This window comes from Balaenoptera acutorostrata, chromosome 16, assembly GCF_949987535.1.
Source record: "Balaenoptera acutorostrata chromosome 16, mBalAcu1.1, whole genome shotgun sequence".
Classification (NCBI taxonomy): Eukaryota; Metazoa; Chordata; class Mammalia; order Artiodactyla; family Balaenopteridae; genus Balaenoptera; species Balaenoptera acutorostrata.
Window position 1 is genome coordinate 32,614,891 of NC_080079.1, and position 27,146 is coordinate 32,642,036.

Consider the following 27,146-nt stretch of genomic DNA (forward strand, 5'->3'; position numbering starts at 1 on the left):
AGAGACACAGATGTAGAAAACAAACATATGGACACCAATGGGGGAAAGGAGGGTGGGATGAATTGTGAGACTGGGACTAACATATATATACTAATACGTATAAAATAGATAACTAATGAGAACCTGCTGCATAGCACAGGGAACTCCACTTCGCTGTACAGTAGAAACTAACACAACATTGTAAAACAACTATACCCCAATTAAAAAAAAAAAGGAAAAAGAAGAAAAAAGAATATATAGATGTCTCTGTATAAGTGAATCAAGTTACTGTACATCCAAAAGAAACACAACATTGTAAATCAGCTATACTCCATTATAAAATTAAAATTTTAAAAATATAAAGAAAAAAAGAAAAACCTAAAAAAAAACAACATAGGGCTTCCCTGGTGGCGCAGTGGTTGAGAATCTGCCTGCCAATGCAGGGCACACGGGTTCGAGTCCTGGTCTGGGAAGATCCCACATGCCACGGAGCGACTGGGCCCGTGAGCCACAATTACTGAGCCTGCACGTCTGGAGCCTGTGCTCCGCAACAAGAGAGGCCGCGATAGTGAGAGGCCCGCGCATCGCGATGAAGAGTGGCCCCCGCTTGCCACAACTGGGGAAAGCCCTCGCGCAGAAACGAGGACCCAACACAGCCATAAATAAAATAAATAAATAAAATTAAAAAAAAAAAACAAAAACAAACAAAAAAAACAACATATAAGGTGGTAATAGCTCTACAATCCACTTAAAGTGGTAAAAAAAAAATTCTAAGTAGACTGTGAAAAGTTATGTATACTACAATCCTCAAAGAAACCTTTAAAAATATATTAAAAAGGTATAGTAAAAAATATAATAGATATATTAAAATGAAATACTAAGAAATGTTCAAATAACCTAATAATGTAGGAAAGAGAAAACAGTGGGACAAAAACAGATGGAACAAATGAAATACAAATAATAAAATGGTAGACCTAAGTCCAAACATAAATAATTGTATTAAGTGTAAACAGTCTAAATATTCCAATTAAAAAAGAAATTGTCAAAAGGTATTAAAAAAAGAAAACATAACCCAACTATATGCTATCTACAAAAAACTCACTTCAAATATAATTATATAGATACATTAAAAATAAAAAGATGAAAATATATACACCAGGTAAACACTAATCCAAAGAAGCTGGAGTGGCTATATAAACATCAGACAAAATAGAGTTCAGAGCAAAGAAAATTGCTAAGGATAAAGAGGAGCATTGCACAATGATAAATGGGTTAATTCAGGGCTTCCTTGGTGGCGCAGTGGTTGAGAATCTGCCTGCCGATGCAGGGGACACGGGTTCGAGCCCTGGTCTGGGAAGATCCCACATGCCGTGGAGCAACTAGGCCCGTGAGCCACAACTACTGAGCCTGCGTGTCTGGAGCGTGTGCTCCGCAGCAAGAGAGGCCACAACAGTGAGAGGCCCGCGCACAGTGATGAAGAGTGGCCCCCGCTCGCTGCAACTGGAGAAAGCCCTCGCACAGAAACGAAGGCCCAACACAGCCATAAATAAATTAATTAATTTTTAAAAAAATGGGTTAATTCAACAAGAAGACATAAATTCTAAATCTGTGTGCATCTAACAGCAGAGTTTCAAAATACATGGAGCAAAAACTGATAGAACTAAAAGAAGAAATGGACAAACTCATAATTACAGGTGGCAACTTCAATTCTCCTCTCTCAGTAACTGATAGAAATAGTATACAGAAAAACAGCAAGGATATAGAAAAACTAAACAACAGTTTGATCAACTGGATCAGAAGTTATTCTTACCGGTAGGAGAATGATGAATAAACTATAATAGATAATATTCACAACCAGGGCTGTCACATAATATACAACTCCAGGGGTCCTTGCACATAAATTGTGAGTTGTGTGGCACACAAACTGCTTAAGTGCACGTAGTGGTCCTGCCAACACTTTAGAATAATATGGATCTTTTAAGAAGAATGAATTAGTTTACTTGGAGTATTTTCACTATTTTTGAAGGAGAAAAATAACATGCAGGAAAGCATACACAATGTGGTCCCATTTTTATAAAACAAACAGGAACATATGCATATATGTATATATGTATACATGAGAATGTTGGTAAGTGGAAGATACATGTTGGTAAGGGGGTGGGTGGAGTGAATAATGTGGAGGGAGGAGGGGAGAAGAGTAGGACAGGGACCCAAGCAGAAAAGGAAAAGAAAAAGAAAACCTGCACTTTAAAACATGATCATTTTTATGCACAAATAATAAGTACCTCCAAAAATAATTTTAAAGTATTCTCAAATATAAAAAAGGAAAAATACTACTTTATTCAGTTACCTAAAATCTTTCAATGATTGATTTGCTATTATACTTTAAATAAAATACAAACTCTTTACCATGACCTGTGTGATCTGGTCCTTGTCTACCTCTCCAACCTTATGTGCTACTACCCTTCCCTCTCCATATAAGCCTCTTTCTGCACTAGAGGCCTTTGTAATTGTAGTCTCCTCTGCCTGAAATGCTTTTGCCACAGGTCTTTGCATGACTGGCTTCCTCTCAACTGTGGAAGCCACAGATGCCTACCCAATAGCCATCCTCCTCTACTTCCTCACCAACAGAACCCTGATTTTATTGGGAGAGCAATATGTCCATTTAAAATACTTGATCTCCGGCCTCTCTTGTGGCTAGGAGTGATGCAATTCTGGCCAATGGAAGGAATATAAGTAGAAGTTACTGGACACAGCCTCCCGGAAAGCTTTTTAAAAGAGCTAAACCAGCGGCCTTTTCTACCTCCTCCTTCCCTTTCTGCATTTTCTTGCCATGAAAATGACTGCGAGGCTACGGCCTCTGTGGTTCCCAGGTCAGCAGTCTCAGTATCACCTGGGAACTTGTTATAAATGCAAATTATCAGGCCCCACCCCAGATCCCACTGAATCAGTAACTTTGAAGGTTAGGCCCAGCAATCTGTATTTCAACAAACTCTTCAGGTGACTCTTAGGCATGCTGAAGTTTGAGAGCCACTGAGAAAGAGGATAGAAGTCTCCTTAGAGATGGTGAAGAAGACGGATGAAGACTAGTACACTTCTGACATCACAGAGCTACTGCACTAGAGTTGGACTGCCTCCTCCGCACTTGGCAGTTGTGTAATCCTTATTTGGTTACGCTACTGTGATTAGGTTTCTGTTACATGCAACTGAATGCAATTCTATTTGATAAATCATCTTTTAAATCTCTGCTCAAACATTATCCCCGTGGAGAGGCCTTCCCTCACTACTCTGCTTATATCCTCCATCCCCATCAAAGTCCTTCTCCATCATGCCAACCTTTTTGTTTCCTTTATAGCAGGAGTCCCCAGCCTCCCGTCAGCGGCCTGTTGGGAACCGGGCCGCCAAGCAGGAGGTGAGTGGCGGGCAAGTGAGCGAAGCTTCATCTGCCGCTCCGCATCGCTTGCATTACCGCCTGAACCATCCCGCCCCACCCCCTCCACTCCCCCAACGCCGTCCGAGGAAAAATTGTCTTCCACGAAACCGGTCCCTGGTGCCAAAAAGGTTGGGGACCGCTGCTTTATAGCACTCATCATACCCTGAAATGATCTCACTTACTTACTGCTTATTTGCTTATGATCTGTTTCCCTTGTAAGAATGTAAACTTCCCTTGTAAGAATGTCTTTTCACTACTGTCCTCCAGCACATATAAAGTGTCTGGTACATAATGGATGCTTTGTAATTATTTGTGGAACGATTCATAGAATTTTATAATTGCATGTTACATTTAATATCATGTATTTTTAAAACAGTAAAATGAAAAAAATGGTTCATTATAGACAATCACAATTTTTAGGAAAAATTTTTAGTTGAGAAACACATACACATATTTAAAAATGCATATAATACAGAATACAATACACACTTGCCTATGAACACTTTCTACCTTACTCTTAAGTGGCCTATCAATTCTAAAACCATAAACGATTAACAAAATAGCTATGTAAACATTCAGCGTGTCACAAAAATGAACTGCGTGAATTCAGCATTTCTTTGGCAAACTTGCCTTTTCATAGATACAATTTTGTGCTACCCCAATCAGTGTGGGAGACTTGTTAATAACAAAACTTCCTATAGCATTTAAACACAAACATTCAAATAAAAACAAAAATTCTGATCATTTTTCTCATGCATGCCAGAAGACATACATAACTAGGTTTTAACCTTGCAGAGAAAGCATTCTCTTTACCCACATACCCACTCCTTCTACTCTTCTAGTACTCTTGAGTTTGGTCCGAGACTAACACCCTGCAAATAAATGAGGTCTTCTCTGGCATCAACCTATGCAGGTATATTGGGGGAGGGGATACAGATTGAGGGTTCCCTGAGGATGAATTTGGGGTCTCTGCTCTTTGCTTGTGGGAGTGACTCAAGAAGCCCCAGTGCTACCACAGTGGGAGAAGTGAATTTTCTTTTTCTTACTTTTACTTCATATAAAACTGCTCTCTTCATACAAAACCTTTGGAAATCTGTATCTTCTGATTAAAAAAAAATAAGTTGTTACGTAACATTTAAATAAACTGTATGAATACTCTTCTCAATGAAGCACAGAACAATCAAATACAAGAAAGTACAGTGTTTCCTACTTAGATACCTATCCACTCTTTCTTGAGGCCCTAGATGGGTCTCCTTGGGGCCACCGTTGTGAAAGAAGAGCAGCAGAAAAGTGCCAGAGGCAGAATGGGGGGCTGCTCAATAAGAAAAAAAGGAGCTCTGAGATCTGGTAAGACCATTTTCTCCCTTTCTCACAGAATCAGGAAAGCATTTAGGTAGTGTTTCCTGGGAGTCCCTTCCAAATACTTGGAGATGAAATGACCTCAGGTCAGTAGCATCTAAAGAGAAAATTTTTGAGAAGCCCCTAGAAGCTGTCCTCAACCCAACATGGCATATTTCCCTCTTATTCTTAACCAGTGAAATAATCTTTTATCTCATGAGAAGCAATGACCTTGGGTTTCTATTTGAATAACTTCTGCCTGGAATTCCATCAGAACCAGCATCAAATGTACTAGCCTCACTTCGGTAAAGACAACACTCTATAAGGCAGGGTTCTCACTCTTAACTGGTCAAGAGAATTACCTGGGGAGTTTGTTTAAAATAATGTAGGTTCTGGAGCTGCACTCCCAGAGATCCCGATTCAGTAGGTCCTGGGTGGGATGTGGGATTCTGCATTTTCAATAAGGCTTTCCAGGTGATTTTGATGGAGGTGGTGTGGGGCCCCCAATTTGAGTAACACTGGCTCAGAGAGAAGCCAGAATTGCTTCTTTCCCAGAATAAGACCTACTGTAGACAGCAATCCAAGGCGCCAGACTTCCCAAAGTGTCCTCCCTGACGAGGTCTCCGGTGAGGAGGTCATTTACGCTTGTCCTCAAAGACTCAGGGAGTGAGTCTTGTGCCCAACTCTATAAGTGAACCAAAAACTGGGCTCACACTTGTCTGGATTTGAGGATAAATAGGAAAATCCCAAGTTCTAGAAAAGTTTGGCTTCTGGTTGGGGGCCTATGTACAATCTTTTCCTTTTCCCTTATTCCTTTTCACTGATATCGAGCTAATGAAGCCAAATAGACCCAAACAGATAATATGTTGTTTGGGTAGGGGTGAATATACACAGCTAGAGCAAATTCTGTCTGTGGAAATTCAGAGGAATGAATTCCAGTTTGATACACAGCATCAATAACTGACTGTACATCAGTGTATGGCATCTGGATAGGAAATCCTGCAACCTAGACAAATGACAGAATAACACGTAAAACCACATTACAGTCACGTAGGTGATGGAGAATTACTGTATGCAAAGAGATTACAGAAGCCTCAAAGAAATGGAAGTCATAAAATAATAATAATAGTTATCATTTCATGGGTGCTTATTATGTTCTAGGCACAATGCTGAATACTTCACATACATATTTAATCCTCAAACAACCCTATGAGGTAGGCTTTGTTATAATCCCCACTTTACAGAGAGAGGAGCAGAACCAGGTCTGTCTAATGCCAGAGCCTGCACACTTAACATTCCACATATTTGCACCCTTTCTGGAATAGCAAACTGCCAACAAGGAAACCTTGATCCTATAAGTGACAGATTTAAGGGAGCATTTTGGAAGAATTTATTTAACATTGATTCAGTTTATATTTATTGATAACTATATGGCAGGATTAAAGGATATGGAACATGGTCCCATGTAAAAGTATCTATTTAAGAATATACAAAGGACAATCATTAGCTTCTTTCAAGACTTAGTTTGCTTACTTCGGGAGGCTTTTCCTGATCTTTAAATCTGTTGATGTGCTCTTCTCTTGTGGTTGCATAGGACACTGTCCTATCCTAGCTTACTTAATAAAATATACTGCAATTACTCGTTTTCTGGTCTATTTCTCTAACTAGCCCACAGTCTCTGTGAATGCTCAAGATTGTATCTGTCTTGTTTACTGTCATAACCCCAAGTGTCTAGCACAATGGCTGCCACATAGGATACAAACTATAGTTAACATTTATTAAGTGCTGGGTGCTGTGGTTAAGCAGCTCACTTAATCCTCACCACAACCACAAAGCAGGTAACTCTTTTTATCCTTGTTTATCTTGAGCAGTGGGGTAGAAGGTATAGAGAAGTTAGGTAATCTGGTCAAAGTTAATGAGTGGTTGAGCCAGGATTTGAACCCAAGCTGCAGGATTCGGTCTAGGTTTATGAATGTGTGTTATTAAATAGCAGATAATTTTACAAAGGAACTCCAAGTTTTAAACCTTGGCTTATACTTAACTATGCTTTGCTTATCTCTTTACCCCCTAATTCTATTAAAAAGAAAGCAAAACAAAACAACTTCCTCCCTATTCATGAATGAATAGTGCCTGCAGATCCCTCCCTGGCAGCCTGAGTATAAACTCCCAACAGATTCCTTCCTTTCTTCTCTTACAGGGTTTCCCGAGGAGACATCTTCTAGTCTATGGGATAGTAGGGAGAAGGAATATCACTCTTGGGAGGCTGGGGCTTCCAAAAACCCACTGGAACAATTCATAGGGAAAAGGAGGTGAGAGGATTCCAGAACTAAGGATATCATAGGGGAAGAAAAGAAGGACCCTAACAATACACCAGATGCCCACCATGTTTGATTATGGACTTAACTGAGTTTGAAATGCCTTTCTACCATCCAGGATGATGTCAAATGTGCTGGTGAATATACAAGAGGAGGTCAGAAGTCCAGGCTGGATGTATAAATTTGAGAATAATTTGCATGTAGAAGATATTAAAGCTTGCCTGTAGTCCTCTTGCCCAGAAGCAAGGACATGGAATCCATTCTATTACTACCATCTAGAAACCATTTTTTAGTTTCTTAGTTGCAGGTGGTTTCGTTTTGGGTATCTCTTTCCAAAGTTTGTGGTTTATACATTAAAAAACTGATTCCAAGAAAATGTCATGCAATCTGGTCAGGGTACTAGTTACTCACTACATTTGAAATTTCTCAGTCTATAAGTAAATGCATTTTAATGGCATAGCATGTATCACCTAAGATCAAGATAAAAGGCATTTCAGGGATATTTAAGATTAGTATCATCTGGCAATTAATAACATAGATAAAACAAATGACATTAATGCATTAAATCATATACAAACCCAATAAAATTGTAGCAGTCTTTCAAATTCACTCTCTTCTTCAGATGAAACAAAGTTTCTGGTGCCAAGCTCTAACTTAGGAAGGATTTGTCTTAAAATGAAAGTACATTGTCTATTCCAACGTGTTGGCTGTTTAGGTCGCCATTCCATTATTTTATATTTCAGAGTTCTTTCAATCCTAAGGTAAGAATGCAAAGATCATTTTATGATAAATTACAACTCATTTAAATAAATGTGAAAAAAGTTTTGTCACTTTTTCTTAAGTATGAGAATGATATATTTTTTATAAGCAGATATTCATTTTAAATTATTATTTATTTATTTGTTTATTTATTTATTTTTGGCTGTGTTGGGTCTTTGTTTCTGTGCGAGGGCTTTCTCTAGTTGTGGCAAGTGGGGGCCACTCTTCATCGCGGTGCGCGGGCCTCTCACTATCGCGGCATCTCTTGTTGCGAAGCACAGGCTCCAGACGCGCAGGCTCAGCAATTGTGGCTCACGGGCCTAGTTGCTCCACGGCACGTGGGATCTTCCCAGACCAGGGCCCGAACCCGTGTCCCCCGCATTAGCGGGCAGACTCTCAACCACTGCGCCACGAGGGAAGCCCGGGAATGATACTTTTTTGATTAGGAGAAAACCAGACCTCTATGGCTAGGGGTATCTGCTGTCATTCGCATTAGTCAAGTCCAGGGGAGAGCAGGCTCTTGCTCGGCTTGAGAAGGCAAGACGCTTCCTGGGGTAGCCAGCAATTAGCTCTCAAAGGCACATCTTTTTTCCAGTTACCCGTATGTAGGCAGCTGCCTACTGGGTGTGATTTGCCTACCATCTGATTACTGGGTTGGCATTCCTATTCTCCAAGACCCTCCTTTGACAGAAGACATTGTGTTTCCAAGAAATGCCTTTATAAAAATTCAGATATCTGGTCTGGGATAATGTTAGCAGGAATGGGGTAACTGGATCAGTTAATTCAGCAAGCAGAACTGGGAGGAAATGAAGCCCTGGACTGATCGGTGTGATGAGCAGTTTCCCCTACCAGAATGGATGCCCCACAAGGGCAGGGAGTTTTGCCTACCTATGCCGCCTCTAAAACTGTGCCTGCTGAGGAACTCTTTCGGGGAGGGGAGAAAGTGGAGCACAGTGTGAGTTGGTTGATGGAAGCTTCTCCTCTGGGCAGAATCATTGTGTGCTACAGAAGAAGCTGCTGGGCCTCTCCTCTTGGCTGAGTCTATAAAGTAACTAAGTGGTTTCAAGTTTGCAGAGAGTCTCAGTCACGGCTATACGCCAGAATCACCTGTAGGACTTTATCAAAATATTTCACTATCTTCCAGATAGTGATTCAACAGGTCTGGTCTTGGACTCTGGCACCTATATTTTAAAATAGTTCTAGAAGCAATTTCTGATGAAAACCAGAAGTTGGGGACCATTTTCCTAGTGCTTTTCTTCCTTTTATTGTTAAGAGTTGGGGAAGAAGGAGGGGAATAAGAGGTGAGAGTTGTGTGCTAGTGAGAAAAGGGAGTGGCAAAATGATTTTTGTCATATTCTGTTTCAACTAGTTGGTAGCGGCTTACATGCCAGCCTGCTGTGTCAGCATGAGTCACTGGAGGTAGTCAGATCTAGAAGCTTCTGACACATCTGGAGTAGGAGTGAGGTCTGCTGCAAGGCTGTGACCCTTTGGGCTTGACTCAACAACTCCTCCGGACGTGTGTGTGTGTGTGTGTGTGTGTGTGTGGTGGGGGGAGGGGGAGGGGTGCCTACGAGGGACAGTGGTGATGTTGCTGCCACCCAGCTTGGCTGTTTTTACCACACACCAAGTTGTGGGCCATTTACCTTCCTGTCCTTGCAAGAAGTGTTCGCTACTGCATTATTATTACTATACGGCTCAACAGGTGTCTGTGTTGAGAACTTCCTAACAGCAGCCCACAATGTTTTCCAGATGCAACCATATTTAACTTGGCATGTTTTTTCAAGGAGTGCCGTGGATAGCAGAGGGGCTGATTTTTGATGCATGCACCAAGAGACAGATGACTCAGTGGAAGTAACTATTATAATCTCCATTTCATGCTTCTGTTGCTGAATCTAATGGGTATTTTGAGAGACTGGGTTAGAGGACTGAAGGGTGGCTGAATGAGAGATTAGAGAGAAAACATGATAATCATAATATATAAATAAAGATCATACCTGTTCTTTAGATCTTCTACCATGCTTTTATTAGTATCAGAATAAATTATTTCTTCAGGCTGAAATACAGAAAACTGAAAGTTAGAAAAGATTCTAGGGAGACCATCTTTACGTCAGTCGCCCCTTGGAGTGCTGATTATAATGAGGGTGAACTTAAACCAGTCTCATGTGGCAAAAACACTCAATAGTAGAGGCACAAAGGCAACACAGATCACAGTGTTCCCTTTGATTTTAATACTACTTCACCAGGGCATGGAAGGGAGAATGGATTTACAAAAGATATTTTTCATGACAGAAAAAGACAGATCTGCTATCCCCATCTGTTTATTCAAACAAGCATTTGACATGCTTATTGATTCTACCAGATAATGTTGGAAGCTGCACTGGTATCTTCCACTTATTAACTGTGACCTTGGTGAAGTCACTTAACCTCTGTGAGTCTCAGTTACCACCTCTTTTAAAGAGGGACAATAACAGTACCTACTTCCCTGGGATCCTGCAAAGATTTTAAAATAAAGTAATACATGTGAAGCCTGGCACATACTGCTCAACAAAGATCAGATACAATTGTTATTATTACTCTTGTAACATGGTGTATCGTCTTCCTTCTTTGATTATTTGTTCCTTTCAGCAGGCGGGAGTCAGGTCTCTGTGTTTGCATGTACGCATGCGCACACACTTGCACATGCACGCAGAGTCCATTTCAATCTGCCCGTCTCCAAGCCTTTGCACCAGGCACCCCAGCAACAGCAGAGAGCAATGCTCTCCCATGTTTCCCCATGTTGCCCCCTGAGCAGGATTTTCTGGGAGGAGGAGAGGACTTCTCCAACCCCCTCCCCCCTACCTAACCCGTTCCTCCCCCCTCCCTGCAGGGCTCATATAGACAAGAGTGAGGGGTTGGGTTTGGATGGTTTTTACTTTGGATATTTCTGAGCTGAGAAATAGAGGAGCTATAGAGACACGGACAGATGTTTCCCCCTCATGAGAGGAATGAGGGTTGTACGACAAGAAGGAAACATTTACTAGGCCTCTAGGTCTTAGAAAATTTCGGGAGTGATTTGAGGAGGCTCAGTCTGTCAGGTGATGATCTAAGCCAGTGGCTCCCAAAATGTGGCCCCCAGACCAGCAACCTCAGACCCAGTGATTCAGAAACTCTGAGGGTAAGGCCCAGCAATCCATTTTTCCACAAGCCCTCCAGAAGGTTCTGGTGCCTGCTGTGGTTGGAGAACCACTAGATTCGAGCATAGGCTCAAGCACAGTGAATTTCCCCACAGTGAACACGGCAGGAGACGAGAGATACTGGAGAAAGGGAAGCATAAACGCCAGCATCATCTTACAGGGGCCACCAACTATCACAGACAGGACAGGTAAACTGAATTCCCTGATTGCTGTCACCAACCACTGTCTGCCCCTCCAAAACAATCCCCAGCACCCCTATCCTGGCAACTCTTATGGATTAGTTAGGCCACTTTCAGGCCTGAAAAAGAGGCCTGGGTTATGTTGACTTGATAAATTTATGGACTGTTAGTCTATTTTCTTTTCAGGCAAAGGCCCCTTTCAGGGAATTCACATCCTTTAAAACTTCGAGAGGATTTCCCTGTTAACTCCATCTCTGAATACCCATACACACTCAAGTTTGTGTTCTCAATTGTGATTAAGAAAAAAAAAAAAAACAGTGTTCACCACAGATAGTGGTTTATTCCGGTATGTGTGCGACAAGGCAGAAGATCAAGGGCCATTAACCCACAGGAAAGAAATCAGTAGGGATACAAGTCAAATGCAACTATGAGTTTTATATTTATATATTCAACTTGACAAAGGGTTTAGTGGCTTTTAAAAGTACAATTTTGATTATGGCAGCCCTTGCCTTGGTGATGTTGGCTTCTGATTGTCCTCTGCTCACTCCCTGGCAGCAGCCAAGCTGGCCTTTCAGCTCCTTGACAGACATCTGCTTGCCACTGCAGGTCTTCATGCCTGCTGTTCCCGCTCTGTGCTGGGACCATTCTCCTCCTTAATTTTCACCTAGACCAGCTCCCGCTCACCCTTCTTCACTCTGCTAGTCATCAGTTTTTTCCCCAGGAAGCCCCTGCAACTCCCCTTCACCTCAGGTCTCCTGCTGAGTGCTCCCAAAAGCACATTCATTTCTTCTATAATAGCATTTATCGCTCTCTACAGCAAGTGCCCGTTTCCTCCTGTTTCCTCCTCTAGAACACAAGCTCCAAGAGCACTGAGACATGTCTTTTTTCTTGTGGTACCTATACCTAAAACAGTGCTGGCCCGCTGCAGCACTCAATAAGCATTACCTGAATTAATAAGAGAATGATTAATAGAAACAAAAAACCTCAACTCTAAATATATCATTCTCCCCCTAGGAGGCAGCAATACTTTGGTCACAACTTTGGGATGGGAAAAACAAGCAAGGTCTGTGGATGCCATAAATGTGGTTTGCTCAAGAGAGATAAGCACATTTCCCCTTCCTTATAATGACTTTGCAAACATCTGCAAGGAGAATGTTCAGAAGGATGCACAAGAAGCTACCAACAGTGGCTATTTCTTAGAAAGTGGGAAAAAGATGTTGAAGAGGAGAGAAACTCTTCACTTTATACACTTTGATACTGTTTGATTTTTCTCCCCACAACCACCATTCCTTCTTTTTGATATTATGAAATATGTCAAACATTCTCAGATAAAGCACTGAGAAAAATGTAATGAACATCCACCCAACATACGTACCACCAAGCTATATCTAATCTTTGCATTCTTCCATACTTGTTTTAGGTTTTTTTTAAAGATGTAAAACATTACAGATAGATTTGAAGTACTCTGTATACTGCTCCCTGATATCATTCTTTTTTTTCCTCTTTCCAAAGGTAAACTTTACCCTAAATTTGGTGTTTATCATTCCCATGCAAGCTTTTACACTATCACTATGTATCTCTATATACGTAAACAACATATATTTTTCAAACTTCATATAAGTGTGTCATTGCACATCTTCTTTACTTTGCTTAACATTACATTTTTTATATTCATTCATGTTGATAACAATGGCTCTAGGTCAGTAGTTCTCAACCTTGGCTGCATGTGGGATCACCTGGGGAGCTTTAAGTAATACCAATGCGTGGGCTCTTCCCACAGAGATTCTGATATAATGCATGTATAGCCAAGTTGAGAACTATAGTAAATTAGTTTCATATATTCTTTTTTTTACTGCTGTATAGAATATTTTATAGTATGAGTATTCATAACTCATGTGCCCATTTTCTGGTTGATGAATTGTTTCCTTTTATTTATTTATTTATTTTTTGCTATTTCAAGCAATTCAGTAATGACCATCGTGTACTTGTCTCCCTGTGTGTGTATCTCTAGGGCATATACTTAGAAGATGAACTGGTGGATCAAAGGCTGAGTTTCTTCAGCTTTACCAACCTTACCATATTGCTTTCTAAAGTGTTTATAGCAATTCACACTCCCACCATTTCTCTGCCTCTTTGCCAATACTAGATGTGATCACACTTTTTAAAAAGTTTTGCCAATCTTCTACATGTGAAATAGTGTTTTATTGTTTTAAATTGCATTTCCCTCATTATGAGTGATGTTGAGCCCTAGAGTTTCTGCTTCTGTGAATTGTCTTCTTCCTATTTTTCCATTGTTCTTTTTCTCATCCCCCCCTCTCTTTCTTCCTCTGGGTCATAGCTCCTAGTTTTTGAATTTTGCAATTGCCTGCACACTGCCATACCATGGCTCTCAATCCAGAAACAGCTGTTGAAATGGAATTTGGGTGCCTTCCCAAAGCACTAGTCAGTACATCATAGATCCCCTGGACAAAGCCATCTGGTGATGAGGTTGGTTCCTGATTCTCAGCTCTGTACTTTGGTCTCTTACCTCCTGAGCCCCAGGCAGTGAGTCTGCTGCTTTTCTTTCCCATCTTCTCCCAAGAGTAGCAAAGTAGGGGAGGCGCAACACGGTCCCTGGCTTCAAAAAGTGAGACTGGCTCTGGTTCTCTGGGTTTCATGAAGCATTTTCAGACCTTGGTGCCACCCTCTTCGGGCCCCACTCACTGCTAGTGTTTCTGTCCTGTTTCTACTCCATGAGATAACGGTCATGGTTTGGAGCCCAGATAAGCCTTCTGTTTTTCAATTTTTATACTTTATCATTGTAATGGATATGTAGTAGAAGGGCTAGGTCAAAGTCAGAACTTATTACACCATCTTGACATTATTTTTTATGTTTCATGATGAACATTTTAAAAATTTTATGTTAAAACCTACATTCACAATTAAGATGATACCTTCTTCTCAATTCCTCTTTTCTGCAAGTAGAGAAAAAGGATCACAATAGCCCAAACTCAGGCTGGATGGCAGAGAAAACTAGGTTTTATTAATACTGCCAAATAATTCAACAAGCAATCAGCTGTATAAACATAATAAAAGCTGTCACAATTCCCAAGATTAGAACCAATGGTAACTTTCATAGAGACACACCTTGAAAAGTATAATTTACCTGTATGCTTTGTGCTTTCGTCCCTTGATAATTTTTTGGAAGCAACTGTTTCCAGAAACTTTCCTTTGAATAGTCAAAATATACAGCCCTTGGTGAATTATTTTGCTGAATATTAAACCAGACCTATTAATACAACAACATAAAATCAGTAGAGGCCCACAGGAGTACTAAGCCCATAGTGGGTTAGGACGGAGCAAAATTTTACAGTCCTACTCCCCAGTGAAGTGGCAGAAGCCAAGGATGGTTCTGAGGCAGAAGGTACAGAGATTCCAGGGGTGTGTGCACACTAGACTGCTCGCTGGTTCTCAACCTCGGAGGCACTGCAGAATCACGTCAAGGAGACTTGGGGAGAAAAGATTCCCCTGGCCCTACACCCCAGGGACTCTAGCTGAACATCTATAGCTTCTTCAAAGTTCCCACATGATTCTAATATATGGTCAGTGTAGAGAACCACAGGTTTAACTCTTGAGGAGATAACTCAAGATCCACCATCACCCCCCACCCCTGCCATATACTTACATTTTCACCATCAAACAAGCAATCTACACTTTGTAAGGGACAAAATGGGTCAAACTGCTTATGACATTGCCCAGTTAATGGATTCCAAAGCAAATATTCATCAGTTTCTGGCGTTAATACATAAGCCACATGCCCCTGTACGAAGAAAGAGTTAAAGTCATTTTTGGTGAATGATTGATTTAACTCATTTTTGTATGTGGAAATTATAGTGTAAGCATATGATATCTCTGATTTTTTAATAGATAAGATTGCCAGTTACCTTAGTTATTCTTTATTCCTGTATTATTTATTTATTTGCCTTGCCGCACAGCTTGCGGGATCTCAGTTCCCTGACCAGGGATTGAACCCGGGCCACGGCAGTGAGAGCCCAGAATCCTAGCCACTAGACCACAAGGGAACTCCCTGGTATCTCTGATTTTTAAAAGTCTTTTTTAGGACCTTTACAATTTTTTTGGAAAGGATAAAACCAAAGCAACCGAAATCCTCAGGTTGGATTCAAATGAGAGAAATTTTGAGCTAGTGCTGCCACGTATGGTCCTGAAGGGTGTACCCACACAGCAATAAAATATGTTGTCCTAACAAAATCAGTATATTATGACCAATTCCCAATAGCTAGTACTAAAGGGTTTTGAGGTAGGGGCGCTTTTGTGTAATTCACACAAAGGTGCTATATGGATTAGCCCTGCTTTATGTAGAATATACTTGGAGACCAAGGGTGAACACCGTGCAGAGTTAGGGAATGGAATTTTGCCTAAGGCTCTGAAAAGCCAAGTGAAGTTGAAAAGCCATAAAATTAATTTTGTGAACAAGATACAGAGTTAGAGGCCAGAGAGAAATTATACAGGAAAGCACCTGAGGAATAAAAGTAGTCATTATGTTGTTATTTTGCTCTGCACATACTTTCGAAGCATAAACCTTTCTTACTTAGCAAAGAATAAAAATTTCAGGTAACAACAATAGTGACTATTTAACATTTATTGAGTATTTCTATACCCCAGGTACTGTACTCAGCACTCACACTAACCTTCTCACATGAATTCCAAATTCTGTGAGGTAGGGATGATTATCATGCCCACCTTTCACGTGAAGAATAAGAGGTTAAGAGCTTGTCTAGGGTAACAGTAGATGGAATTACTCCTTTTCGGGGAGGAGATAAGTGAGGCTCAGAGAAATAAGGCTGAGATCGTACAGTTAGTAAACGTCATCGCTGGGTTTTAAAATCCTCTTTGACCTCCAAATCTATACTCTCAACACTGTGCTGTGTAGCCTGGCTTCCCGAACTCCAAAGCTCCTGCTCTTTATCACTGTGCTCATCTTCTTTACAGTAAAGAGGCTTCACCTCAACCGGTAGCAGAGGTGAAACGCACAGATGAGTGCTGCCACCTAGTGTTGACTCAGAGGTAAAACTGTAAAAATATTTGTTGAAATATTGTTGACTGTTTACTGCCATCTAGTGGCACTCAAAACTACAGCAGGGGGATCATATGGGGAAATTAAGGGAATATAGAGAAATAAATGATCATGACAAAAACCATAAAACAAGACTGGAAGTTTTTGACACTTATCAAGATATTCATAGTAGAAATAGAAACAGTCCAAAAGAATACAGCCTTCTGGAGGTTTGAATGCAGGTGTATATAATTAAGTTGTAAAAATTTCAGGTAGGTTAACATAAATTTCTGGCCCACAATAAAAAATTGAGCAGTGGAAAACGGGAAGAAGTACTTCTTAAGGATCTTAAAATATAGTGTTAGGGACACATAAAGATGATGGTGGTGATAACGGTTAACAACCACTATAACTACCACTGTAACTATTACTACATGCCCTACCACCACAATTTATTGAGCATTTTCCACATAAACCAGGTGCTGTTCCCAGTGCCATATACTTACTATGTAATTTAATATTTTTAGTAGCTCCATGAAGTAGCACTATTATCTGTACTACTTTACGAAGAAGAAAAACAAAAGGAAGTCATTCTTTACATTGTAGAAATTTTCATGAATGAACATTATCCTCCTAAGTAAATAATAGTTCGCCTAGGATATTTCCTAATTAGCTTGTGAAAAGAAGGAAACTTGGGGTTGAAGTCTTTTAAATTTGCAGCTAAAAGCTAATTAGTTTTGTTTACACTATTTAAATATTAAGTCCAACACTTACTTCCAACATCGAGGTTCCTAGGAGGACCAAAGCTTTCTTTCCAAAATACAGGAAGAAATTACAGAGAAGTATGGCATGCTCCTCCTTATTTCCAATAGCCAAACTGATGCAGCGCTAAGGCAAAACAAAAGCAACAAGGACACAGAAAAGGAGGGGAGGAGAGAAAGTTGAGTAATGCAAGCATCCAACATATTTAGAGTCCCTCCAAACCCTCACACACACATTCTTGCCAGGTCACTAAGATGACTGCAAAGCCGAAAGCTCCAGCACCCTTTGTCTGTTAAAACACTAGGGCATTAGAAAGAGAGAACATTAACTTGGAACATAAGGGTCACCTTTACCATGGGATAATTAATGTGGATACTGTGTAAGTGACCCAATAATTTTATCCTCCAAAATGGGGCATTTTTGTTTGAGACAAATACCCTGGGAAAACAGGGATATATTGGCTGATATTTTAAGGAACTTCACCTGATGGGAAATCACATAGTGTTTTTGGAGGAAGGGATCCTTTGGTCAATGGAGCTACACTCTGTCCTGTACCAATATAGTGCTCTCAACTGAAAGAGAGGAAGAGATCTGAGTTGGAGCCCGATCAGAAAGAGTGATGGAAACTTCTTTAATTGAAAGAGCTGAACAGTTGGGCTGGGTGTAATCAAATACAGGGTGCCTAGTAAAGCAGTGGTAGCAGGAGAGAAAAAGCACAGCAGAGGTGGCAGACCAGTGGTCTGTAACCTAATTCTAGTTGATAGGTGTGTTTCGTTTGGCCCCAAAATGCTTTTAAAAATTGGAAGATCTCATATAAAACTCTGGATTTCTGGCTTGAAAAATCAAAGGATCTAATAAAATATACAGGCCCAAATGTTCATATGGCAATGATGTGTTATTGCTGAGTAGCGGCTGCACCATTTAGACTGCACATGTGCTTCCATTTCATTAGTCCCAGAGAAAGGGCTGTGGTGGTCAGGGAGCTTGGGGAGGGGGCACTCAGGGAGCTCTTGGAGTGACTATTTACCAGTCTGGAAGCATTTCAATGTTTTAACAACTGATATGGACACGTCAGTACACACCGGCTGAATGTGATGGTGAGGGATGGAGGCTAGGGAGGACGGTAACGTGGCTCTTCTGAAAGATGTGTGTGAACAGGAGAATGAAGAGCAGATTATGAGTAGTCTTCAATGTCAGGCCAAGGAGGTTCCCCTGATTGGATTTCATAAGAGAAGGAGGGAATGGATGAGAGCAGGTAGCTAACATACTGCATTCTAGGTGCCTATCCTTTCATAACCCCTGTATGACACAGATGAGGAAACTGAGGTCCAAAGAAGCTAAATAACTTATCTTAGGTCACACAGCTATCAGATGGTTGAAGTAGGATTTGAACCAAGGTTTGTTTGACTCCAAGACTGTTTGTTGGGTAGGAGAAATAACTCTTGTCTTGTGACAATCTAATTAGTCATTCACTCATGGGTATCCCAAGTCCAAACAGTTCATGTCAATGGGAAGACATTAGCCAAGAGGAAGCCTATGACTGTGGTAACCTGTTGATTATGGGTATTGTTTGGATTGGAGGGCACTCGGGAGCACTAGTATTTGCCTGAATGGTTATTTTATGGTTATTTTTAGCTACTTTAGAGGCTATCTTTCAATGTTCTGCAGGATCATAATACCCCTGAACACATTCTGATTAGTTTGAAGAGTCTAAGAAGAGTCTAGAGTTAACTGACACCTCTTTGAGTTTTACCAGATTTGAATCACTGGATCCTGAAACAAACCACGTGCTTGTATCTCCCTTATTCCCACTTAGCAGAAGGCAGGGTAGCTGACCTATTAAGTTAGTCCTGTGCCCCCTAAGTCCATTTCTGCTCAAAATCTAACCTCTAAAACATTCTAGATAAGTGCCAGGACTATCAGTTCCAGATGGAAAGTGTCCTTCTCTTAGGCTCCCATCATGCTGGTATTTTCCATTAAAAATATTGAATACTTGCTAAATTTAAAGTATGTACAAGTGACGAATATAAAAATAAATAAGAATCAAATCTTCCTTATCATTCAAGGAGATTAAACTTGGGATGTATATGTACAGTGTGTGGGTATAGGGCCAGTATATAAGCAACTAAATATAGTTTAACGTGGAATGGAAAATGTGTTCTAATTAGGGCTGCCACACTTGCGGTGGGGGGGCGGGGAATAGGATGCCTAGTTCAATTTGAATTTCAGATAAACAAGTAGTTTTTTGGTATAAATATGTCCCAAATATTGCATGGGGCCTGTATTTTACTTGGCAACCAGTCTAAAGACAATTTTAATCCAAGTGCCAAGCAAGAGCACTTCTATACAAGCTCTTCATTCAGATGTGGGAAAACTGGGGAAAGCTTCTGGGAAGTGGTGGTATTTCTGCTAGACTTCAGGGTCTGACCACCTCTGTAGTGAACAAGCCATATTTCTCTCTGGAGAATGTCATAATATTGTACTCCTGGAATTCCTGTTGAATCTAAATATTATGAGCTACTTAAAATGTTGAATAAGAATTTTGGTCTTTAAGAATTATTTTTATGGGTTGTTGTAGAGCTGAAAATGATGTATTAAATTATCAAATGCCTTCAAATTGCACGAGGCAAATTACTACATAAGTGCATAATATTTTTTAAAAGTTTTCTTTAAAAGAAAAGCAAGTAAGAAATACTATACATTTAAATTATAAAATGTAATTTGTTACCTCTGATGTCATCCATATATCAAAACCATCATTTTCATCCAGTGCATCAGGCATAATAGGAATCAAAGATACAAAGCGAGCAACGAGGTCCTAAAATAATATTAACGAACATTTATTGAGAGCATACTATACGCCTATCACCAAGCACAGTGCTTTACATGCACTGTCATCACATTTAGTGTATCCTACAAGCCTATGAAGTACACACTATTATTAATTTTATTTTACAAAAGAAGAAACAAGCTTAGAGTGCTAAGATAACTTGCTCAGGGTCACACACTAACACAATATATGGGTCTCTGGGAATGGGCCCAAGTTAGCATGACTTCAGAGCATGCATGTTAACCATTACATTTCATTGTAATAAATAAAAAATTTAAACACGATATATTACATGTATACTTTAACTGTTTAAAAAATGAAAAAAGATGTTGAAGACTAGCAAAAGTTTGATTTACTTTTAGGTTCAAAATCTATCAGAAATATTTTTATTAATAAAAACTAGTTATAAGTTGCTGCAGCAAGAAGTTATTGGTACAGCCTACTTTTTCCAACAACAGAAGTTCTATTGTGGATTGTTCCCCCTATAGGGCTAGAGATAAGGACTCGGACTAGAGTAGGAAAGAAGAAAGGAATACAAATAAACAATGAGCTAACACAGAAAGTTCACCAACATTTTCACTGATTTACAATAGCTACCATTTATGTATGCACTATTATGACTTCCTACACTGGTCATGTTTCTGACTTCATGCAATTAATTAAACACGGTTCACAATCCTTGAGAAACAAAGGAGCTAGGATTTATGCTTTTTTAAAAAGGCAAAGATTGTCCTTGAAAGAAATCTGAGAGCATTATTATCTCCTTGGACTTTGGGTGTCAGGAAACAGGCAAGAAGAAACCCGTAATGGAAAAGCAGAGTGTAGCAAAAGGTGATCTAAACTAGGACTTTTGATTTTAGCTTAAAGAATCCAGGTAAGAGCTTTATACTGGGAAATAATATAAATTTTCTGAGAAGAGCCTATTGACTCAATCAAGCCTGAATAAATAAAAGGTATAAATGATTTTTCACAGATGCCCTTTAATCAAAGCTTATTTTTTCATGAAAATAAAATCTTTATTTTCAGTTATTACCCACCAATAAGAGAAAGTTCACAGTTTTAGCTCTTGACACAAAGTGAACTAGGAGACAAATTTACACCCATCAGATACAACTAATGGACCAACTTTTGAAATCCAGGCTATCTTGAAAGCTTGCAACATACCAGATATTGCTGTGTATTCTCTAGTGACAGAATGCCAGCAATGGCTGACAATGACTTGTGAAGTGTTTTTAATAGCAGTGTTTTTTTATATGTTGCTAGAAATCAGGAGGTTTATAACACATTCGTGTCCAGAAATGAGTTAAGATACTTTAAAGTCTAAACACACTATGTATGAGTGTGTTTAAGAGTGTGTATGTTGCAGTCTCAAGAGGGGTCAATAGTCCGTATGGACTAAATTAATACTTGCCTCTGGGTAGCAGGTATGTTTATAATATAAAATTATGTTAAACATTAGCACCAGTGCAGAACATGCTCAGCATCATAAGATCCAAAACACCAGCACAAGTTTATCCATCATTTAAAAAAACCAATTACCTCCTTCCTAAAATGTCAGACTAGTAGGTAACTAATCTAATCCCAATGAATGACTCTTGTACTGTACAATTTCTCTTTTAGAAGTATAGGGGAGAACTAATTAGCTAAACAGACATTTTATGATTTAAAGTCTTAAATCATAAAGTATTTTTAAAACTGGACATTACCATACATAGATAGAAAATTACTAATAATAGTGACAAAAAAGAGCTTTAAAACTGTAAATAAAACCCCTTTCCTGTTTATCAATAAATGTTGCAGAAGACTTAAAAAAAAATCCTAGAAAGCCTGTTTATTGATTATTCTCTCCATGTACGCTTTAGTAAGTGGTGATGCTCTTGATCAAGAAATCCGTTATTAACCTAATTTTCTAATGGAGGAAGAGGTAAAAGATACTTATCACCTTCTGTGGAATCTATCAACTTAAGACCAAAATTAATAACAATATAGGAAATTCAGAAACAGTAAAATTTGTGGTTTGTATTTCATGGATGGTGCTGCTGTTCCAACCTTATAAAGTAAAGCTGTCTGCAAAGCTTATTTTTTTCTTAAACGGGAGACTAGATCTCTGATTTCATATTTTCCTTTCTCAAAGTGGAAGAAGCTATATTCTCTTCTGAGTCCATAATGAATACAGGTACATGTCTCTTTTGTCAGCTGGTAAATAACAGATATGCATAAAGCCACATAAGGATGGGGTGGGAAGTGTTATGTTGGCGGTTTACAGAGCAAAACGTAACATAGTTGGACTTCCCTTGTGGCACAGTGGTTAAGAATCCGCCTGCCAATGCAGGGGACACGGGTTTGATCCTTGGTCCGGGAAGATCCCACATGCTGCAGAACAACTAAGCCCGTGCGCCACAACTACTGAGCCCGCGTGCTGCAACTACTGAAGCCCACGCTCCTAGAGGCCGTGCTCTGCAACGAGAGAAGCCACCGCAATGAGAAGCCCACACACTGCAACGAAGCGCAGCCCCCGCTCGCCGCAACTAGAGAAAGCCTGCGTGCAGCAACGAAGACCCAACGCAGCCAAAAATAAATAAAACAAAAAACAAAAAAACATAGTTTATTCACTCCCACATACAACAAGAAGCAATCCTTAGAAGGGCAAAACTCCTTTAGAAACATAACTTTTAATTTTGCCTGGAAGTCAAAGGAATTTTTCTGTGTCATTTTTCAAAGTTTGACAGAAAAGTTGTGAAGCTGATATGGTCACATGAACTGGTGTGGCAACAGTGACTCTCTAGTACAAGTGGACAGAAGTGAAGGGGATCAGGAAGAAATGTTTTCTTCCATCTGGTGCTCAAGAGGACACATTGCAACATAGATGGTTTCTCTCAGGAAACTGTCTCTGAAGGTAAAGTAATTTTAATAAGAAAGTTATACTCAAAGTTAATATTAAAAAGTAAACAAGTTAAAATAAATATAAATTTGGAGTGATCAAAATGTTCTAAAATTTACTGTGGTGATGGTTGCACAACTCTGTGTATATACTAAAAGCCATTGAATTATATGCTTTGGAAGGGCAAATTGTATGGTAAACAAATATCACAATAAAGCTACTAAAATAAATATAACTTACAAGTGTTGCATTAGAATCATGAAGAAATATATCCAGGAGTTGTTGAGGTGGATTCAATGCCTTGATATATCTTGTTACTAAGATCTGTATCCCTTCATCATTAAAAACAGTAGTTGTGATTCTTCGTTTAGGAAATAATGCCTTACAATTTTTTTTAAAAATCTGTGCTCTCTCCAAAACATCTATTTGACCTGAAAACTAGAATCAAGTTTAAAATATTTCAACATTGTACTACATTGTCCCCACAGGAAAATATCAAGAACCAACATTCATTTTTGTCAGCTTTGAAATTAACACTTCTCTGATAGTATATATGAAAATAATTCAGTGTAAAACCTACCTTGTCTAGTTCTGGATTACAGATGGCATATGATATTTGAGGTTCAATAGTAGCAAAAATATTTAAGAAGGTAGATTCTTTTAAATTCTGCCCATTATAATCTTCTTTAGGAGACACATAAGTCTCACTCCAAGTATACCCAAGCAAAACTGGTGGAATATTTACTTGAAATGTTCCACTAATCTGAAAGAGTAAATCAGTATAATGGATTCTGCATGATGAAAATAAACATCAGTCAAATATAGTATAGCTCAGTTCAGTCTTCTCCATTGCAGGAAACAGGCTTGCATGGGTTCATGCTGATTCTACTAATAGGTACTTGCACAAGGATGGTAAGGTTCTCCATGATGATTTGTTCACAGGCAACCTTGACACCCTGGGTCCCTGTCTAATATGTAGTATGTGGAGAAGGCAGAAGTAAGAAAGGAATGAAACAATGAAGCAAGTTAACAGACCAGAGTGATAAAAGCTCTTAGAAGATCTAATTTAAGCTCAGAGAAAATGCTAAAAGACCATGATACATTTTGCATTGGGTCTGGAAAGAGGAAAAAAAATGTAACAGCAGGAAGGATGACCCAAAGTCCACTGGAGGAGGGATCTTGTGTGTGTGTGTGTGTGTGTGTGTGTGTGTGTGTGCACGCGCGTGCGCACGCACATGTTTGGGAGGAGATAATTTACAATAATAACTAATAATAATACTAATATAACTAATAGTTATTGAGCACTTACTATGTACAAGGCATTCTGCCAAGTGCTTGATATAGATCATATTATTCAATGAGGTAGACACCGCTCTTATCTCCATTTTATAGATAAGGAAACTGGGGCTCAGAGCATGTAAGTAATTCGTGCAAGATCACACAACTAATGAGTAGTAGAGCCAGGATTACAACCCAGGTTGGTCCACCTTTGAAGCTCACATTCTTAACTACCTCTCTATCCTAGCATCTGGCCTGAGACTGAGAAACATCTGCAGGGATTTACAAACGTAGGAAGCCCTATACCTCCAACAATTTAAAATCTCCGTTGCTCTTTATTTGCAGCACTTGTATTTTCAACGTGCTCCCTCATGACATCCTGTGATTGCATAATATGCAGACATTTCTATTCTCCTCTATTCTCTTCTCCTTTCTTACCAACAGTTTTAGATGGTAACTTGACAGCCATGTAGTGACCAAGTCACATAAGTAAAGTGCGAGAAGTCTGAGAGGTTTTCTGGGGAAGTGTCTGTTTTCCTGATACAGGCACTGCCCCTTCTTGCTTCACCCCACCTCCTGTCTGCAGCATGAATATGAGGCTGGAGGTGCAATTATGAGGATGAAAGTCACATGATATGGAGAGTAGAACAGAAAGACAAAAGTAGCTTGGATCCTTGATGATATTCTTGAGCAGATGCACTGGCATATAGACTTCTTTTTTGTGAGATAAATAGACCTCTTACATCAGCCACTGTTAGTCAGGTTTTCTGTTGCATATGACTGAATACAGTACTAACTGATACACACATAATTCCTTCTGAGTCAAATGACTTCGTGTGCTTGATAAATGCATCTTTAGGGACTTGATTAAAAGTTATCTCCTCTGTAAATATTCCCCTGATCTTTCATCCTCCTCCTCATTCCCCTCTTACCTACCCCAAACCCCTCCGAACCAGGAAGGGTAGGGTACTCCTTACTCAGTGTTCTCATAGTACCAATCTCATGCCCCTATCAAAGCCCTACAGCATTACCATGTTGTACTGAAATGGTTGTTTTCTTCTATAGACAGTGAACTCCTTGAGGTAGAAAATTCATTTCTGAATCATCTGTAACTGGCATATCTCTGTAAGTTACAGGGCCCCAAATGAAATCTAGACTGGGGTTTTTATATTTTGCTGGCTATGTAGGCATATTCTTGCTGCAAAACCCAACAGCAGAGCCCTCTGGGGGTACCACAGACACAGATGCTAATCATCAGTCTCACCATTATCAATAAACAGCGTTTGAGGAGCTGAAACTCCTGGAACTCATGGTTACAAAGCAATGTCATTAATCAGAATATTTATTAATCTGGTCTTACAAAACTATTATGAGCAAATATGAATGTTGCTTTAAGACCTAAGGCTACCTGTCCTTTTCTTCATCAATGAACACTCTAAAAATATATGAAATAAATTTGTGGGTGTCTCCTATTCCAGAGACAGCTAAAACCTTCAAATACTCCAACACCCATGGGGCAGTTGAATACAAGATCATTTTGACTGACTTATCAACCTGCCAGTCAGAATCTGACTCAAAGATACAGGTATTTCCATTAGCCAGAGACAAAAATTTAGAATAATTAGCAAAGAATCATTTTCTATTACCTCAGATTGTTGCAGGAGAGCAGAGAAAGGGAAGACAATGGATCCAAGCCAATTCTTTCTTATATATGAATGACCACTGCAGCTCTTGAAACAGTGATCCTATTAAAATAAATAATTTTTCTATTACTCATTCTATATCATGTGATAGATAATTTCACACAAACATGGAGGTAAGTATAAAAAATTCTCTTCCTTTTTAAAAAGAAACCAAAGAGTAAATAGAAAAGATTTTTTTCTCACTTTAAAAAATTTCTTTAAAAGATAATTGACTATTTAAAGCAATAATAATGACCTGCTGTGGAGTTTATGACATACATATAAGGAAAATGTATGATAACACTAACACAAAGCACAGGAGGGGAAATGGAAGTATAGTAATATCCTGTTCTTACACTATATATAAAGTGGCATAATATTATATAAAGATAGACTGTGATAAAGAATATATAATAAAACCTAGAGCAACAATTAAGAAATAAAAGAAGTATAGCTAATAAGCCAATAGTGGAAGTGTGATAGAATCATAAAAGAACTCTATTAATCCAAAAAAGGGAGGAAAAAAATAAAAAGGAACAAAGAACAGATGGGACAGCAGAAAGCAAATAGGAAGAAGGAACTCAACCAGGTCAATAATTACACAAAATGTACATAGCCATTCATTAAAAGGTAGAGATTGTTATACTGAATAAAAAAGCAAGGCCCAACTATACGCTGTCTAAAGTAAACCCATTTTAAATATAAAGACACAGGTTAAAAGAAAAAAAATAGGAAGAAAAGAAAGAAAAAGATATATAATACATACAACCACTAATTAAAAGAAAGCTGGAATCACCATATTTATAACATACAAAGTAGATTTAAGAAAAAGAATATAACCAGGAATAAAGGGGAATATTTCATAATGATAAAGGAATCAATTCATGAAGAAGAAATACAATCTTAAAAGTATGTGCACCTAGCTGAACCAAGATGGAAGAGTAGAGGGACGTGCTCTCATTCCCTCTTGTAAGAACACCAGAATCACAACTAGCTGCTGGACAATCATCGACAGGAAGACACTGGTACTCACCAAAAAAGATACCCCACATCCAAAGACAAAGGAGAAGCCACAATGAAATGGTAGAAGGGCCACAATCACAGTAAAATCAAATCCCATAACTGCTGGATGGGTGACTCACAGACTGGAGGACATTTATACCACAGAAGTCCACCCACTGGAGTGAAGGTTTTGAGTCCCACGTCAGGCTTCCCAACCTGGGGGTCCGGCAACAGGAGGAGGAATTCCTAGAGAATCAGACTTTGAAGGCTAGTGGGATTTGATTGCAGGACTTCGACAGAACTGGGGGAAACAGAGGATCCACTCTTGGAGGGCACACACAAAGTAGTGTGTGTATCGGGACCCAGGGGAATGAGCAGTGACCCCAGGGGAGACTGAACCAGACCTACCTGCTAGTGTTAGAGGGTCTCCTGCAGAGGCGGGGGTGGCTATGGCTCACCGTGGGGACAAGGACACTGGTAGC

At 39.5% G+C, this 27,146-nt stretch overlaps 1 protein-coding gene across 1 annotated transcript in view; it reads right to left on the reverse strand.

Annotated features, from left to right (window-relative positions):
• Positions 1 to 5,567: 5,567 nt before the first annotated feature.
• The window catches only part of CC2D2B (coiled-coil and C2 domain containing 2B), a 28,822-nt gene continuing 7,243 nt past the window's right edge, over positions 5,568 to 27,146 (reverse strand). Inside the window, exons 2-10 of the mRNA XM_028167818.2 lie at positions 25,627 to 25,725; positions 22,943 to 23,140; positions 19,720 to 19,809; positions 17,004 to 17,117; positions 14,841 to 14,975; positions 14,322 to 14,444; positions 9,819 to 9,877; positions 7,644 to 7,821; positions 5,568 to 5,756 (exon numbers count right to left, since the gene is read on the reverse strand). Of these exons, the coding sequence (XP_028023619.2) occupies positions 5,568 to 5,756; positions 7,644 to 7,821; positions 9,819 to 9,877; positions 14,322 to 14,444; positions 14,841 to 14,975; positions 17,004 to 17,117; positions 19,720 to 19,809; positions 22,943 to 23,140; positions 25,627 to 25,725 (1,185 nt within the window). The remainder of the gene's footprint in view (positions 5,757 to 7,643; positions 7,822 to 9,818; positions 9,878 to 14,321; positions 14,445 to 14,840; positions 14,976 to 17,003; positions 17,118 to 19,719; positions 19,810 to 22,942; positions 23,141 to 25,626; positions 25,726 to 27,146) is intronic.